The 16,872-nt window shown below is 41.1% G+C and overlaps 1 protein-coding gene across 3 annotated transcripts in view; it reads left to right on the top strand.

Moving 5' to 3' along the window:
• The window catches only part of CHN2 (chimerin 2), a 324,197-nt gene that overhangs the window by 297,177 nt on the left and 10,148 nt on the right, over positions 1 to 16,872 (top strand). For all 3 annotated transcript variants that reach the window (XM_043871642.1, XM_043871643.1, XM_043871644.1), the window contains exons 8-10: positions 4,385 to 4,469; positions 8,942 to 9,115; positions 13,645 to 13,722. In XM_043871642.1, the coding sequence (XP_043727577.1) occupies positions 4,385 to 4,469; positions 8,942 to 9,115; positions 13,645 to 13,722 (337 nt within the window). The remainder of the gene's footprint in view (positions 1 to 4,384; positions 4,470 to 8,941; positions 9,116 to 13,644; positions 13,723 to 16,872) is intronic.

The following is a 16,872-nucleotide window of genomic DNA, read 5'->3' as shown; positions in this document are numbered from 1 at the left end:
CCACTCTTATGGCAGAAAGTCAAGAAGAACTAAAGAGCCTCTTGATGAAAGTGAAAGAGGAGAGTGAAAAAGATGGCTTTAAACTCCACAGTCAGAAAATTAATATCATTGCATCTGATTCCATCACTTCATGGCAAATAGATGGGAACAATAGAAACAGTGAGAAACTTTATTTTGGGGGGCTCCAAAATCACTACAGATGGTGACTGCAGCCATAAAATTAAAAGATGCTTGCTCCTTGGAAGAAAAGTTATGACCAACCTAGACAGCATATTAAAAAGCAGAGACATTACTTTGCCAACAAAGGTCCATCTAGTCAAAGCTATGGTTTTTCCAGTGGTCATGTATGAATGTGAGAGTTGGACTATAAAGAAAGCTGAGTGCTAAAGAATTGATGCTTTTGAAATGTGGTGTTGGAGAAGACTCTTGAGAGTCCCTTGGACTGCAAGGAGATCCAACCAGTCCATCCTAAAGAAAATCAGTCCTGAATATTCACTGGAAGGACTGATGCTGAAGCTGAAACTCAAATACTTTGGCCACCTGAGGCAAAGGACTGACTCTTTTGAAAAGACCCTGATGATGGGAAAGATTGAAGGCGGAAGGCAAAAGGGACAACAGAGGATGAGATGGTTGGATGGCATCACTGACTGAATGGACATGAGTTTGAGTAAGCTCCAGGAGTTGGTGATGGACAGGGAAGCCCAGTGTGCTGCAGTCCATGGGGTTGCAAAGAGTTGGACACAACTGAGCAACTGAACTGAACTGAACTGAATGTCTCCCGTCTTTTATTTTTAAAAAGTCCTCCCAGGGCCCATTCCTTACCTCCCTGGAGCTCTCTTCTTGCTCTGCTGGACATCACAGCCAAACTTCATGATGAATTTGCCTCTACATTTCTCTCCTTCCACGCCTCCCACTTATTGTCGCAGTTCACTCAAGAATGACTTCTGCCCTCAGTGATCCAGAGACTTCTTTTGTCATAGTTGCCAGTGACTTCCATGTGTCTGAGTCACAGTTGAGCCCTCAATTAATTGGACCTCTTTCCTGCATTCCGCCTGGAATTGACCACTCCTTCCCTAAAACATGCTTCACCTCTTGACTTCTGAACCACTTTACTCTCTTGGTTCTCTCCAAATGCTGGGGCACCGAGGGCTTGGAATTGGCTCTATTTTCTTCATTTTCTACTATCTCTAAGAGGTTTTATTTTCCCCATTCACACATACCATATATTTGTCAAGGATGGTCAAATGCAGACCTCCAGTTCCTCCTCCTGTGAGCTATTGAATTCGCTGCAAATTCCTGCTTAATTCTATCACTTGGAATCTCAGCAGCATTTAACCTTTCACTGCTCAAAACTGAATTCTTGAATTTCTCGCAAAAGAATGTCTTCCATATCTCAGCAGGTGCCATCACTATCTGCCTGCTTTCTAAAACGAGAATGTAGGAGTCAATCTTGATTTCCCTCTCCTTCAAAGACCCATGTTTATTCTACAATCAAGTCCCTTAAATTCTAACTTCAAAATAGATCTCAAACCCATTCACTTCCCATCTCTACCTCCAACATCCTGGTCATGGCCTCTATCGTTTCTCAACTGAAAACTACTACCTAGTCGCTGAATCGTTTCTACTATTAATACTCTCCCTTCCATTTTCAACACAGAGGTCAGAACATCTTTTTTTAAAAAATCATCTTCCTACTTGAAGTCCTCCAAGAACTTCCTGTTGTACTTGATCACAACCAAATCCACACTCGTTCATAAAGCCTTCAAGGTGCTGTCCTACTTTCAACCTCATCCCAGTTCCTATCCCCTTCACCCTGGTGTTCTGGCCACCCTGACCTTCTAATTCTTCAGTCACACCAAGCTTTTTTGTTCCAGTAGGGCCTCCATAGATTCCTTCTGCCTGAAATGCTCCCTTCAAAGCCCCCATCAAACTGGTTTCTTCTCTTCCTTCAAGCAATTTGAGGTCACCCTTTCAAAAGAGGACTTCCTGACTGTCTTGGATAACATGGGGGCCTTTCCTAAATCTCTCTAGTAGCAGCCTCATTTTTTCTTTTATAATCTTTTCCATGCCTTTTTTTTTCTTTTCTTTCTTTTTGAGATATATTATTTTACATAGTATTTTATCAACCTTGCAACTTCAACAGTGTATGAGCAATCAACTTTGTTGCCTTAATTAGCCAGCAGGAGTCCCTCACCTCCGGGATCTAATGCCTGATGATCTGAGGTGAAGCTGACATAATTATAATAGAAATAAAGTGCACAATAAATGTAATGCACTTGAATCTTCCTGGAACCGTCCCCTGTGAGTCTGTGGAAAAATTGTCTTCCATGAAACTGGTCCCTGGTACCAAAAAGGACTGGTGCTTTAGAGCATCTCTACTAAAATACTAAGAAGCCTTTGATTGCTTAATTTGTAAACTGTTCAGCTTTCAGTAGGACACTTTCCTAAGGAATTCTTTCAGAACCACGTTTCACATGAGTGGGCCTCTCGATGAATCATGTATTTTGGCTCCGAGAGAATGCAGGCGCTCCCTCAGATAGAGTCTCTGCATTCCAACAAGGGTTGCTTTGTCATATCTTGGTGTCATTTCCTTGCAGCACGATTCTCCATTTTAGTCAAAACAATTCTGAGAGGTTTTTCTTTTCCCCTATCATGTTTCAAAGCAGAAATAGTATAATGAGGGGCAGTTTGCATGTGATAAACTGCAATACCAAAAGACTATTATAACATAGTTTCATTGCATAAAACCATGGTCAGAAGTTTCTCTTTTTGACTGGCTAATTGATCACTTTCTCTCCCCTGACAAATCTGTAAGTGCCATTAGGAGGGAACCAAGTCTGTTTTGTTTGTCACTTTAGATACACCCAATTACTAGCATATGTAAATAAATGAAGATCTCCAAGTGATGCTATTTTTTTCTGAAGTAGAGCTCTGATGAGCATCTTCACAAATTGTGGCTGTAGTTGTCATCTTGACTATATAGGCCTGTTCAGGCCTCCCAGTCTCTAAAAAAAAAAATAATATTGTCTGCATGTCTTGTATTTGTTAATGGAAGTTGAAAACTTTGAAAGTCCTTATAGAAACCATACAGTCTCATGATATTTTAATTTTGTAAAAATTCCAAACCTCTTCACATTGATATGTGTGCCCCCAGATAGACTACCTCTGATGGTTTCTGGCTCAACCACAACTGCATTTGCTTTCAAGGCATCCCCTGACTCTGTTTCTTGATGCTTACTGGTGCCAGAGAACATATATTTTTGTTTTGTTCTGCTTTTGTTTTAAATCATGACTTAATACATAGTCCTGTCACAGGAGGTTGTATGTAAATAATTAGAAATAAGACCATCTTTACTTCATGATTTTTTCAAAATATTTAACAACTGAGTTGGGCACCATCCAGCGAGATTGGCACTCTGGCCAATCAGAAGGAACTTTCAAGTTACACACTCAGAGGCTACACGGGGTGGCCTTCATTTTCAGAGTCAACTCCCTCCTTTGTTTTGTTTTGCTCTAGCCACACCATGTGGCATGCGAGATCATAGTTCCCTGACCAGGGATCGAACCTATGCCCCTTGCATTGCAAACACAGAATTGTAACCACTGAACCACCAGGGAAGTCTCCTCTACCTTTTTTTAAAGCCTTTTCTTGTTGTTCAGTCGCTATGTTGTGTCTGACTCTTTGTGACCCCATGAACTGCAGCACACTATTCTTCCCTGTCCTTCACTAACTCCCGGAGTTTGCTCAAACTCACGTCCATTGAGTCAGTGATGCCATCCATCCATCTTCTGGAAGTGACTTAAAGCCTTCGAACCTTGTAATTATCCTATGCATGCATGAGTGCTAAGTCACTTCTGACTCTTTGCAACCCTCTGGACTGGACTGTAGCCTGCCAGATTCCTCTGTCCATGGAATTTTCCAGGCAAGAATACTGGAGTAGGTTGCCATTTCCTACTTCACTAGATAGGACAACTTTGGTCAAAAGGCCACAGTAATTGAGTTCTGCCTTCTAGAACTTGCTGAGCTAAATGCAGGTTATAGCGACCGGCTCAGGCTAAATTCAGTTTGTCCATATAGTGCTTTTTAGGGGTAGCGAGTGTCTCGTTCCTTAGCTGATGGCATGGCCCTGTAATTTTACCATTTTTCCACATTCCTTTTTGGCTCTAGCTTGGGGCATGAGGCTCAGTGGAGAATTTTCAGAAATCAAAATGCATCTCTGTTTTCCCCAGGTCTGTTTGCAACTCAACGTCACTGGAAAGGAAAAGCCCAGCGAGGGATGCTTCCTCCCACCCAGGCATTTGTTTCATGGTGTCATTCATGTCCAAGGCCACCTGCCTCTGAGTGACTGAATTTTCTGACACTTTTCTTCGTTTTGGCTCACAGGTCCACACGTTCCGAGGCCCGCACTGGTGTGAATATTGTGCCAACTTCATGTGGGGGCTCATTGCCCAGGGGGTCCGGTGCTCAGGTAGGCATGGAACTTCTTTTCTCCTTTTCCATTTACATAAAGTGTCATCATGGTTACATGGAGGACATCTTTTCAGAGCTGGGAAATAGGCCCAGGTTCGCTCAAAAGTCTAGCTTTCTGGAAGACTCAAGGCATCTCTGTGCTTAATGGAGAAACTGTTCTAGGTGTTTGCTAGAATGAGAAGGAATATCTCACATTTATGCAAGAAAAGAAAAAAAAATCCAAACGAGTCTATTTTCTTAGACATCTACCTGCCACCCAAAATAGGTAGTTGTCCTTAAAAGAAAAAGAAACTGATTCCAATGGAATTGCATAGGTAGAAAAGTCACAGTGCTTTTCCATCCTTGCTTTACTACAAAAAGCAGGGCATAAAAATAATAATATAAGTGAACAATTACCCCATACCAAGCACTGAGCTAACATTTTCTATTCATCATATCATTTAGCCGTACCAACAAACTGTGCATGATCAGTCGTTCAGTCGTGTCCAACTCTTTGCAACCCCATGGACTTTAGCCCCAGACCTTGGGGGAGATGCAATTATTCTCCCCATTAAATAGATGAAGTAACTGAACCTTATTGATAATTGTTCATTGCCCTTGGCCACATAGTAAGTGGTGGAACTTTGATTTGACTCCAGAGCCCTGGTCCAGTATTTTTCTGCCATCAAATTAGCAGTGAAAATACACACGTTGATTGCATATCACATATTTTCAAAGTACTTTGAAACCCTAGGTGTTTTTCCACCTAGAACTGGGCGCATACACCCATTGCTAAGCGCACACAACACATCTTATTAAGATATATCTAACAACACAGAAAAGAGTTGCCAAATTAATGTGTAACCGGGCTTCCTAATTCATCACGCCAGGCTTTTTCTGGCAAACAGTTCTGGCTAGGAGCAAGAACAGCCTCCTGTGATATATTGATTGGGTTTCCACTGACAGCTTAACTGATTTGTTTCTTGGTAGAGTATGATTTTAAAGAAACAATGTGTGTGAAGCATTTAAAGTAAAATAAGCTAAAGACACGACATTAAGATGATCTGTTTCCCACACTTGAACTTATTTACAAAACAGAAACAGACTCACAGACACAGAAAACAAACTTATCGTTACCAGAGGCGAGAGGTGGGAGCAGAGAGGGATAAAGCAGGACTTTGGGAGCAACATATACACGTTTCTATATATAAAATAAACAAGGACCTGCTATATAGCACAGGGAACCCCACTCAGTATTCACCTCTATGTGAAAAGAATCTGGAAAAAAAAAAAAAATATATATATATATATAAATCTGGAAAAAATATCTGAATCACTTTGCTATATACCTGAAACTAACACATTATAAATCAGCTATACTTCAATAAAAATTTTAAAAATAAAAAAAGATGATCTACTTCCCCATGCTGCCCATTTTAGTTCACAAGATCATGGGACTTTAAATCCTTCCTCTGCCTGAAAAGGTCTATTTCAGCTTCTACACAGATGCAGCCGTCACTGGTGATGGTACCTCGATGGGTCCAGGAGTGCTCATGTAGGTCGGTTACTCTACCTGCCCCCATCCCAGATCTACGAGGCAAGCAGGAAACATAAGTTTGGAGACAGACTCTCCAGAAGTGTTCCAGAGACCCCGATTACCATGAAAAGCTTAGTCATCAGGAGTTACAAAGTGTCTTACAGCTCAACCACTGAGCAAAGTGTTCAAATATCTGCTTTACTCAGTGCTCATTAATTCAACCTGTTTAGATTATACCCACCAAAAATATCCCTAATTGCTTGTATTATCCAATTTCAGCAGGAAATTGGTCCAAAGTCAATATTATGAGAACAAAACTCTGGGATTCAGATTAGCTGTGAACAGCAACTTTCTCTGGGATAAGATGGTTTGGATTTTTTTTTCTAAATAAAACATATTCTAAGGCTATGTTACTATTCTCCAATGACCACGGCTTAACCTCATACTTCCTCTGAGCAGCAGGAAAACTGAAAACTGACCATTAAATGTTTGGTAGATCCATCATTACCTCTCAATATTTTACATATTTCAAATGTTTTAAAAATTAACTAGACTTTATAGCATATAGAATTGTATTAGTTTGCAAAGACTGAGTATGTCTGTATTTGTTATAAAACATCTTCATTTTAATAAAATGTCAGTATTTTAACTCTACACAGAAACACTGTCATTTCAGACCTTAAAACGAAGTTTATAAAGAAATTAAAAATAGAATTATCATATAATCCAGCAGTTCCGCTTATGGGTATATACCCCAAAGAACTGAAAGGACTGAACAAATATTTGTACACCTACATTGATAACAACATTGTTCATGATAGCCAAAAGGTTGAAACAACCCAAGTACCCATCAGTGGATGAACAGATAGACAAAATGTGGTACATATGTATAGTGTACTAGTATTCAGCCTTAAATGCAATGTTCTTCAGGAAATTCTGTCATGAGCTACAATGTGAATGAACCTTCAGGACATTGTACTAAGTGAAATGAGGCAGTCACAAAAGGACAAATACTGTATGATTCCACTTATATGAGATATCTAGAGTAGTCAGATTGATAGATGCAGAAGGAAAAATATGGTTGACAGGCTCGTGAGGAAGAAGGCCCCTGGAGTTATTGTTTCATGGGTACAGAGTTTCTGTTTTGAAAGATAAAAAAGGTTTGGAGATAGTGATGTTTGTACATAGGGTGAAGGTACTTAATGCCACTGAACTGTATACTTAAATGGTTAAAATGGTGAACTTTATGTATATTTTACCATAATTAAAAAAAATGTTTTAAATGAAATTTGCAAGAATTCACAGTTAGTAAAAATGACTAATGAAATCACTTAAAAGTGGCTAGGCAGGCATCCTTGTATTTTCTATCACCATATTTGCTGTTTCTTCTAGTCGACTCTCACGTAGCACTCCCCACACTTCAGACTTTACACATATTAACTTATTTGATCCTCATGATAACCCTAGGAGTAGATGCTATCATTATTCAAACAAGAAAACCAGCCAATTCTATTTCGTTCAGTTCACCAATATTTATATTCAGTAGATCAAATGTTATTGACATTTACTTGAGCTTTGTTAAATTTCTCATGTTGATAAAGCTAAGATAATTAGAAGTGGTTTTGTTTTTAGAAAGGGGTAGGCAGAGAGAACTCACCCAGTAAAACATGACATGAAAAGCAAATAAAGACAAAAATCATTTATTGATGATGATTATATCCTCTCAAATCCTTGGTGTGGTTAAGTGCTTTTTTAAAAACAGCGACATTATAATATTCATTATCATGTGTTTATAATATGTATATAAAATCTAAAAAATATTTTATTATTATGCTTTACACCTATGAAACCTACCTGGCGGCTCAGATAGTGAAGCGTCTGCGTGCAGTGAGGGAGACCCGGGTTCGATCCCTGAGTTGGGAAGATCCCCTGGAGAAGGAAATGGCAACCCACTCCAGTACTCTTGCCTGGAAAATTCCATGGACTGAGGAGCCTGGTGGGCTACAGTCCATGGGGTCACAAAGAGTCAGACATGACTAAGCGACTTTACTTTCACTTTCACACCTATGAAAACAATATTAGAAGGTATTTTGAATAGACAGCAAATCAACTTTGAACATTTTTGGCATTAAATTTTTATTTTCCAGAATGTAGACTGTGCCTTGTTATTGTTAGAGAAATCCCATCAGTGGATACCAACTGCTAATAAGGCTTTTAATATGTGCATTGAACTAAAAGCACCTCTTCAGCTTTGGATCTTTATAAATAATTATTCTCATCATCACATTACATGGCATTGTTCTAAATTGTAAACTCTTGAGTCCTCCCTCCAGTGTCCAGTTAGACAATATTTCCACTCACAGGTGTCAAGGCAAGTAGAAAGGAAAATGGCCTACTCAAACTGCCCAGCAAAGAAGACAGGAGTGGAAAGTATGGGCAGTTCTCCAAGAAAGCAGAAGAGTATGTCAGTGGTCATGGGGGTCTCAGACCAAAGATGAGAGATTCCTACAGACAGGGTAATCATGTCTTCCACAAAAGGAGTGTCACAAAGTCAAGGGAAACACCCTAGCAGAAGTCCTAGGTGCCCTTTATGGGACATGATTTGCTCTGGGAATCTAAACCCAAAAGCCCTCAAACGGTCCCAAAGGTTCCAGTCCCAGAAGGGAAAAAAACATACAAACAACCTAATTGCCAAAACTGTCTCTGTGAGATGTCTCCTTTCTTCTCAATAAGAGAAGGCTTATTGAGAAAAATGGAATTATTTTAGTTTCATGAGCACAGAGAGATTTCATGCTCATCTTGTGGACAGCATCACTTCTAAGTGGCATGGATGTTCCAGAGAGATACAGCAAGCCCTGGGGGTGTTTTCCTTTTTTAATTTTTGGTAACATATAATTTGTGTTGAACTTTTACAAAATGGCCAGGCAAGACTAATGTGGCTTCTCTTTTTACAGACTGTGGATTGAACGTACACAAACAGTGTTCCAAGCACGTTCCCAACGACTGCCAACCTGATCTCAAGAGGATCAAGAAGGTGTACTGCTGTGACCTCACGACACTTGTGAAGGCTCACAACACACAGAGACCCATGGTGGTAGACATCTGCATTCGGGAAATTGAAGCAAGAGGTTTGGGAAAAAAAACTCCTTATTATAGTGACTTTCTTTTTAGTGTTGTCAAGGAGACTTTATTCTTATAATTGTTAAATTGACTCTCCACTATTGATCTCGGGGAAATGGTCTGCATGCGCAAACACACACATACACACACACACACACAAACTAAATCCAACCAATGACATCAATTTCTGTTTTGTACAAAAACCATGCATGCATACATTTAATACATGCTTGCCAAGCATTCATTATGTACTACACACTGGGGACATAATAGTTATAGTTCATGCCTTTGAGAAATTCATAGCATAGTATACAGAATCAGGGGTGCAAATAAATAAATCTATGAGTGCATACATGCATGTGTGCTAAGTAAATGCTGTGAGTATGTATATTCAAAACACCATGGAGTCACAAAGAAGGACATTTTAATCTTATCTGAGGAGAGTTCAGAAAGGGTTTATGGCAGAAGTGAGGTCTAAATCGACTCTTTAAAAATGCTTCTTTTAAAAAAAGTTTAAAAGTTATTGGTCAACACATGTATTTTCTACCACATAGAAATTTATTCCTAGTATTGGTTCTGTTTATTTCAAAGAGGAAAGCTAAAAGATTGAAAGATATGTCCACCAAAAACTGAGAATACAAGGAAGATGGGAACATTTCAAAAAAAAGATTCTTTATATTATGCTTGAGTCATCTTTCCTTTATTTGAGCTTTGTTTGGCCACTTTTCAGTATCAAAATGTTCAGTAATATGGTGGTTATAGTATGGTTGGAGAGAATCTGGATTGTTGGATGTAATTTGGATAATTGGAAAGGCTTTTACAAGTGTTGCCATGTATATACCCTACTATAGCTGGTACCATTGTTGTGTCTAAATTGGCTTACTGTATGCTACAGGTATTTATGCATTTGCCAACTATCCTATTCTTTCCAAAACAAAAGATGATATTATAACTTGTTTTCCCAAACCTTTTAGAGATAGGAAATGATTCCCTCTTCCATGCAGGGTGAAAACTACAGCTAATCTGTTCCCTTAAGACTCGGTCATTTCATCTCAGATTGTAAGAAATGCCTCCTGCCTTTTGTCTGCTGGGTCTGTTAGAGTTGAGTAGGGGCTTTGGGATCTGGTGAGTTCTTGATGCAGGGCTGAAGTGGGTCCAAGTTGAGGGGGTGCCCTGACTCTGGATGAGTGGCTGGGAAGAACAGCCCTGGGTACTGCTGTTTCAAAGGATCTGCTACCCCAGAGGGTCAGATAATCAGCCTCTCAAGAGCTTACCATCAGGACCTGCGCATCTCTGAAGAAGCTGGGATCATCCCATGGTGATCCTCATCAGAGACTACTAACAACTGGAGACAAGTTACTGCCACATCTGATGTCTAATGTGTCCACAGAAAGCACAGCACTAAGCAATGTCTAGTATAAGAGCTAGAATAGCACAAGTTAGGAATTTGTGCTAGGAGTCACAGCAAAGGGACTGGAGCTACAGGCATGAGGGTCCCATGCATGGGAGCAGAAACCAGAGAATGGGCTGGAAGAAATTCATGTGACACTTCCATTTCCAGCTTCATTGCCACCAATGCCAAGATCTTATCCCATCTTCAATCCATAGCCAATTTCTTACTGTTCTCCAGATGCCTTTATGGACATTTGTTTCTGCATAATATGGCAGAGTGAAAAGATCATGAACTTGAAGTTAGATTCCCAACCATTTCTCATATCAGCTACAGTATGACCTTGGGCAAGTTACTTACTCCATTTGAATATCTATCTTCTCATCTTCAAAGTGAACAGAATCAGTTGTAGCTCATAAGGTGATTGATTCATGCTTCCATGATGGCTTCTGCAGTGCACGAAACCTGGGTTCGATCCCTGGGTTGGGAAGATTCCTTGGAGAAGGGAATGGCAACTCACTCCTGTATTCTTGCCTGGAGAATTCCACAGAGGGGCCTGGCAGACTACTGTCCATGAGGTGTCAAGGAGTCAGACACAACTGAGTGACTAACACTTTCACTTTCTTTTCTTTCATCTTCAAAGTGGACAGAATCACCTGTACCTCATAAGGTGTTGATCCAGATAACCAGCCTAGTACAGGGTCCAACATATAAGACTCAACTGTGTTATTTCTTTTTTACCTGGTATGACCCAATCCTTTAACTCCACCTCGAAATCCGTGTGTCTGACCAATGTTCTTAACCCAGATGTTTTCATGCTATCACAGAGACCCCAACAAATAGTGACATCAACAAGATGGAAACCTCTCTGTCTCCAGCAGCAGTCCAGGGCTGGGGTAGCTGCCCAGAGGCAGGAATTCAGGCCCCGCACTGGTTACCCCGTCATCTCTGAGTGCTGCCCTCCTCTCTATGGTCCCAGATGGTTATCACCATTTCATCTGCATTCTGGCCAAGAGCAAAAGGGCATGCCCTTCAAGTCCATGGGCAGCACTGTACACATCACTTCTGCTCTCTTCACATTGGCCAGGATTTAATGGCCTCTACAATGAGTGTTGTTCTAAAAAACCAAAGGTTTCATCACAGCAGAGGAAGGGAGAATTAATAGTGGAAGGGAGGCGGCAGCCTCTGCTAACTCTGGCAAAGTCCAGCCCATCCCTCATGACTTCCTCTATTTATTTATTGTTACTGTGGACCATTTCTATCATCTTTATTGACTTTGTTACAATATTGCTTCTGTTTTATATTCTGGTTTTTTGGCCAGGAGGCATGTGGGATCTCAGCTCCCTGACCAGAGACGGAACCCACACCCCCTGCATTGGAAGGCGGAGTCTTAACCACTGGACCGCCAGGGAAGTCCCATGACTTTCCTTAAAGGCAGTTCCTCAGTAAGACCTTCCCTGTAGGCTCTTCTATCAAAAGGCAGGGTTAGTGTCCACTGCACTGTGCTCCTAAGTGCCACTGTGCACTCACCTCTGCTGCAGGGTGGGGTACAACTGGACCAAGGCATGCTTAAGGCACCACCAAGTAGAACCAAGTCTCATCTTATGGGCCAATTCAATTGATCACTAGTGGCACCCTAGACAACTGTCTGAGACAAATTCTGAATCTGGGTGGGACTCAGTAGGAGAGAATGCTAAGGTCAATGAAGAGTGTCTCTGATGGCCATAGGGGAGAGGAGGGGCAGTATCTGTGCCATGCATTTGCTGTCTCTGGTGCAGACCTAATGTTGTTTTTGTTCAGTTGCTAAGTCATGTCCAACTCTTCATGACCCCATGGACTTCAACAGGCCAGGCTCCTCTGTCCTCACTATCTCCCAGAGTTTGCTCAAATTCATGTCCATTGAGTTAGTGATGCTATCTAAACATTTCATCCTCTGCCACCCTCTTCTGCTTTTGCATTCAATCTTTCCCAGCATTGGAGTCTTTTCCAAAGAGTCAGCTCTTTGCATCAGGTGGCCAAAGTATTGGAGCTTTAGCAGATCCAGTGCCAACTTTTATATATGGTGGATAGTATACATGAAAAACAGAAATGTACTTTAGTTACATTGCTTGACAGACTGTATGCAGCAGCAGTAGAAACTGTTTATTTGCTTATTATGACTGTAGCTATGGTTTGATAGCAGCTGGTTTTTGATATACAAGGTCTGAAATCTTATCCTCTATCCTTTCTGATACTTTGAAATATCCTAACAAATCAATAAGGTCTAGGAGCTGCACCCACATCTTTTACTTACCCTAAATATACAGTGATCAAGTTTCCAGACTCATTCATTAGAATTTTATTTTCCTGCATCTATTTGTATAATCATTTATTTGAAGGTATACCAATTAAATCAATCATATGTAGTTAAACATTTAACATATTGCCATGATTATGATAAACACATAGGCTATAAAATTTGGATAGTTCTAGTAAAATCAGGATAAGATGTGCCACACATATGCATACTTGTGTACCGAGCGCTGTGCTACGTGCAGTATGGCATATGGATAGAGATGATGCTGGGGAGAAAATAGTTTGCTGGAGTGAAGTCTCAGCCACTGTCAGAAGAACAAAGGAAGCAGGACATCATGACTGATGAGAATCTTAATCATGGGTTCACTCTGCAGAGCCAGGCAGGAGGAAGACCAGACCCCGAGGTCTCCACCGCCACACAAGCAATGAAGACAGATGCACAGAAGCTGAGATGGACAAGTTCAAGTTCTGATGTGATCATGTGTAACATATAAGAGTGTGCTTGTGTGCATTTCCTTCTTAGTCACTCAGTTGTATCCGACTCTTTGTAACCCCATGGACTGTTGCCTGCCAGACTCCTCTGTCCATGGAATTTCCCAGGCAAGAACACTGGAGTTGGTTGCCATTTCCCCCTTCATGGGATCATCCTGACCCAGGGATCAAACCTGTGTCTCCTGCATTGGCAGGCAGATTCCTTACCACCGAGCCACCAGGGAAGCCCCTGATAAGAGCACTGACTACATCTGCTCATTTCCTGATAGCATGCAGTGTAGATAGGAAATTACATTCTTTTTTAGGTGCTTTAGGAAGCTACAGTTAAAATCTATCTTTTTTTTTTTTTTTTTTTTACAGGACTAAAGTCAGAAGGCCTTTATAGAGTCTCCGGGTTCACAGAACACATCGAAGATGTCAAAATGGCATTTGACAGAGGTAGGCTTGCCCTCTGCATGTTTGTATGTGTTAGTTGCTCAGTTGTGTCCGGCTGTTCATGGACAGACCCCATCAGCGTCCTCTGTCCATGGGATTTCCTAGGCAAGAATACTGGAATGGGTAGCTGTTCCCTTCTCCAGGAGATCTTCCCAACCCAGGGACCTAACCCGGGTCTCCTGCATTGCAGGCAAATTCTTTACCTTCTGAGCCAAGGATGCCCCAGACTTGCACTTTATTGAGTGCTAAATGACTTATCCTTAGCATTTTCTCTTTTGGAACCAGTTTTATTCATAATGGAAATGGGGTTCATTAGGAAGCCAGGAAGTAATGTAATCCATAGTTCTCTCATAGTTCTCTGATTCTCTGGGGAAAGTGTCTTTTAAAAAGTCATGGATAAAAAAAAAAAAAAAAAAGAAAAAGTCATGGACAGTTGACCACATGGAGAAGTGAGTTAAAAATACTACTTGAATAATCAGACAGCCTTTGGTGTCATTAAGCTTCTTGACTTTGTTGCCCAACATTTATGATCTGTCACATGGCACCATGGCACATGGTACCTTCTGCATCCTCCATCTCAGATCCCATTGACTCTTCTCCTTCTTCCAGAGATCCAAAGAGGAGAGCATAGGGATGGGGGTACCCCTGGCACTCAACTAGGGGAAGTTTAGGAGGTAACTCCTTTTTTTCTTCATGACTGTGCCATACTGTCCTCCAGGTCATACTCTCGCTTAGGTCAGATATCATGAGCTAACTAGGGAACTTATTAAAAATACAGATCAGCAGGGTCCACCCTGGGAACTCATTCAGGAAGCTGAGTGAGCCTAAGAATCTGTATTTCCTTTGAATGATCCAAATAATTCTGGTACAGCCAATCAGAGATGGAACCTCTGGCCCACCAGATAGGTCCTCTGCTCCGTAAAGTAGTAGATGAGGTCTTTAATGATCTATCTGCATGCTCATAGCCACAACCTCCTCTCTACAGACTTTGTACCCTAGCAATACTGAAGTACTTCCCACTTCTCTTCATGAACAAGCACCTGGGGTCACCTTGCTCTCTCCATCTAGAATGTGTTCACAATTCTGCCTGGCAAATACTGATTGTTTTATCAATTGGATGTCAGCATAAGTCTTCTCTTCTCATGACTTTTCCCTGACCACCCCACACTGACCTAAGAATTCCATTTCCTTTTCCTCTGTCCCGCTCCATGTTTCCACATTTCTCCAGCAGAGCTGTCTTCCCATTTCCTTGCAGTTGTTGAGCTTCATGCCCGACTTCCAATCTAACCAGAGTTATTTGAACAAAAGTACCACTGGCCTTCTGTATCTGCAGGTTCCATATTGGTAGATTCAACCAACTGTGGATCAGAAATATGTTTTTTAATTCCAGAAAGTTCTAAAAAGCAACACTTGAATTTGCCACAAGCTGGCAACTATTTATGTAGCATTAACATTGCATTGTACAAAAAAGATCTTCACGACCCAGATAATCACAATGGTGTGATCACTCACTTAGAGCCAGACATCCTAGAATGTGAAGTCAGATGGGCTTTAGAAAGCATCACTATGAACAAAGCTAGTGGATGTGATGGAATTCCAGTTGAGCTATTTCAAACCCTAAAAGATGATGCTGTGAAAGTGCTGCACTCAATATGCCAGCAAATTTGGAAAACTCAGCAGTGGCCACAGGACTGGAAAAGGTCAGTTTTCATTCCAATCCCAAGAAAGGCAATGCCAAAGAATGCTCAAACTACCGCACAATTGCACCCATCTCACATGCTAGTAAAGCTCAAAATTCTCCAAGCCAGGCTTCAGCAATATGTGAACCATGAACTTCCAGATATTCAAGCTGATTTTAGAAAAGGCAGAGGAACCAGAGATCAAATTGCCAATATCTGCTGGATCATGGAAAAAGCAAGAGAGTTCCAGAAAAACATTTATTTCTGCTTTATAGACTATGCCAAAGCCTTCAACTGTGTGGATCACAATAAACTGTGGAAAATTCTGAAAGAGATGGGAGAATACCAGACCACCTGACCTGCCTCTTGAGAAACCTGTATGCAACTGGACATGGAACAACAGACTGGTTCCAAATAGGAAAAGGAGTACGTCAAGGCTGTATATTGTCACCATGCTTATTTAACTTATATGCAGAGTACATCATGAGAAACGCTGGGCTAGAAGAAGCACAAGCTGGAATCAAGATTGCCGGGAGAAATATCAATAACCTCAGATATGCAGATGACACCACCCTTATGGCAGAAAGTGAAGAGGAACTAAAGAGCCTCTTGATGAAAGTGAAAGAGGAGAGTGAAAAAGTTGACTTAAAGCTCAACATTCAGAAAACTAAGATCATGGCATCTGGTCCCATCACTTCATGGGAAATAGATGGGGAGACAGTGGAAACAGTGTCAGACTTTATTTTGGGGGGCTCCAAAATCACTGCAGATGGTGATTGCAGCCATGAAATTAAAAGACGCTTACTCCTTGGAAGGAAAGTTATGACCAACCTAGATAGCATATTAAAAAGCAGAGACATTACTTTGCCAACAAAGGTTCGTCTGGTCAAGGCTATGGTTTTTCCAGTGGTCATGTGTCGATGTGAGAGTTGGACTGTGAAGAAAGCTGAGCACCGAAAAATTGATGCTTTTGAACTATGGTGTTGGAGAAGACTCTTGAGAGTCCCTTGGACTGCAAGGAGATACAACCAGTCTGTCCTAAAGGAGATCAATCCTGGGTGTTCATTGGAAGGACTGATGTTGAAGCTGAAACTCCAATACTTTGGCCACCTGATGCAAAGAGTTGACTCATTGGAAAAGACCCTGATGCTGGGAGGGATTGGGGGCAGGAGGAGAAGGGGACGACAGAGGATGAGATAGATGGATGGCATCACCGACTCTATGGGCATGAGTTTGAGTAAACTCCGGGAATTGGTGATGGACAGGGAGTCCTGGCGTGCTGCGATTCATGGGGTAGCAAAGAGTCGGACACGACTGAGCAACTGAACTGAACTGAACATTGCATTAATGTTATTTACATAGCATTTACATTGTAATAGGTATTATACATAATTAGAGATGATGTAAAGTATACAGGAGAATATACATAAGTTATATGTACATACTAAGCCATTTTATATAAGGGATTTGAGCA

Source organism: Cervus elaphus, chromosome 18, assembly GCF_910594005.1.
Source record: "Cervus elaphus chromosome 18, mCerEla1.1, whole genome shotgun sequence".
NCBI lineage: Eukaryota > Metazoa > Chordata > Mammalia > Artiodactyla > Cervidae > Cervus > Cervus elaphus.
This window is presented reverse-complemented; position numbering and strand designations above follow the sequence as displayed.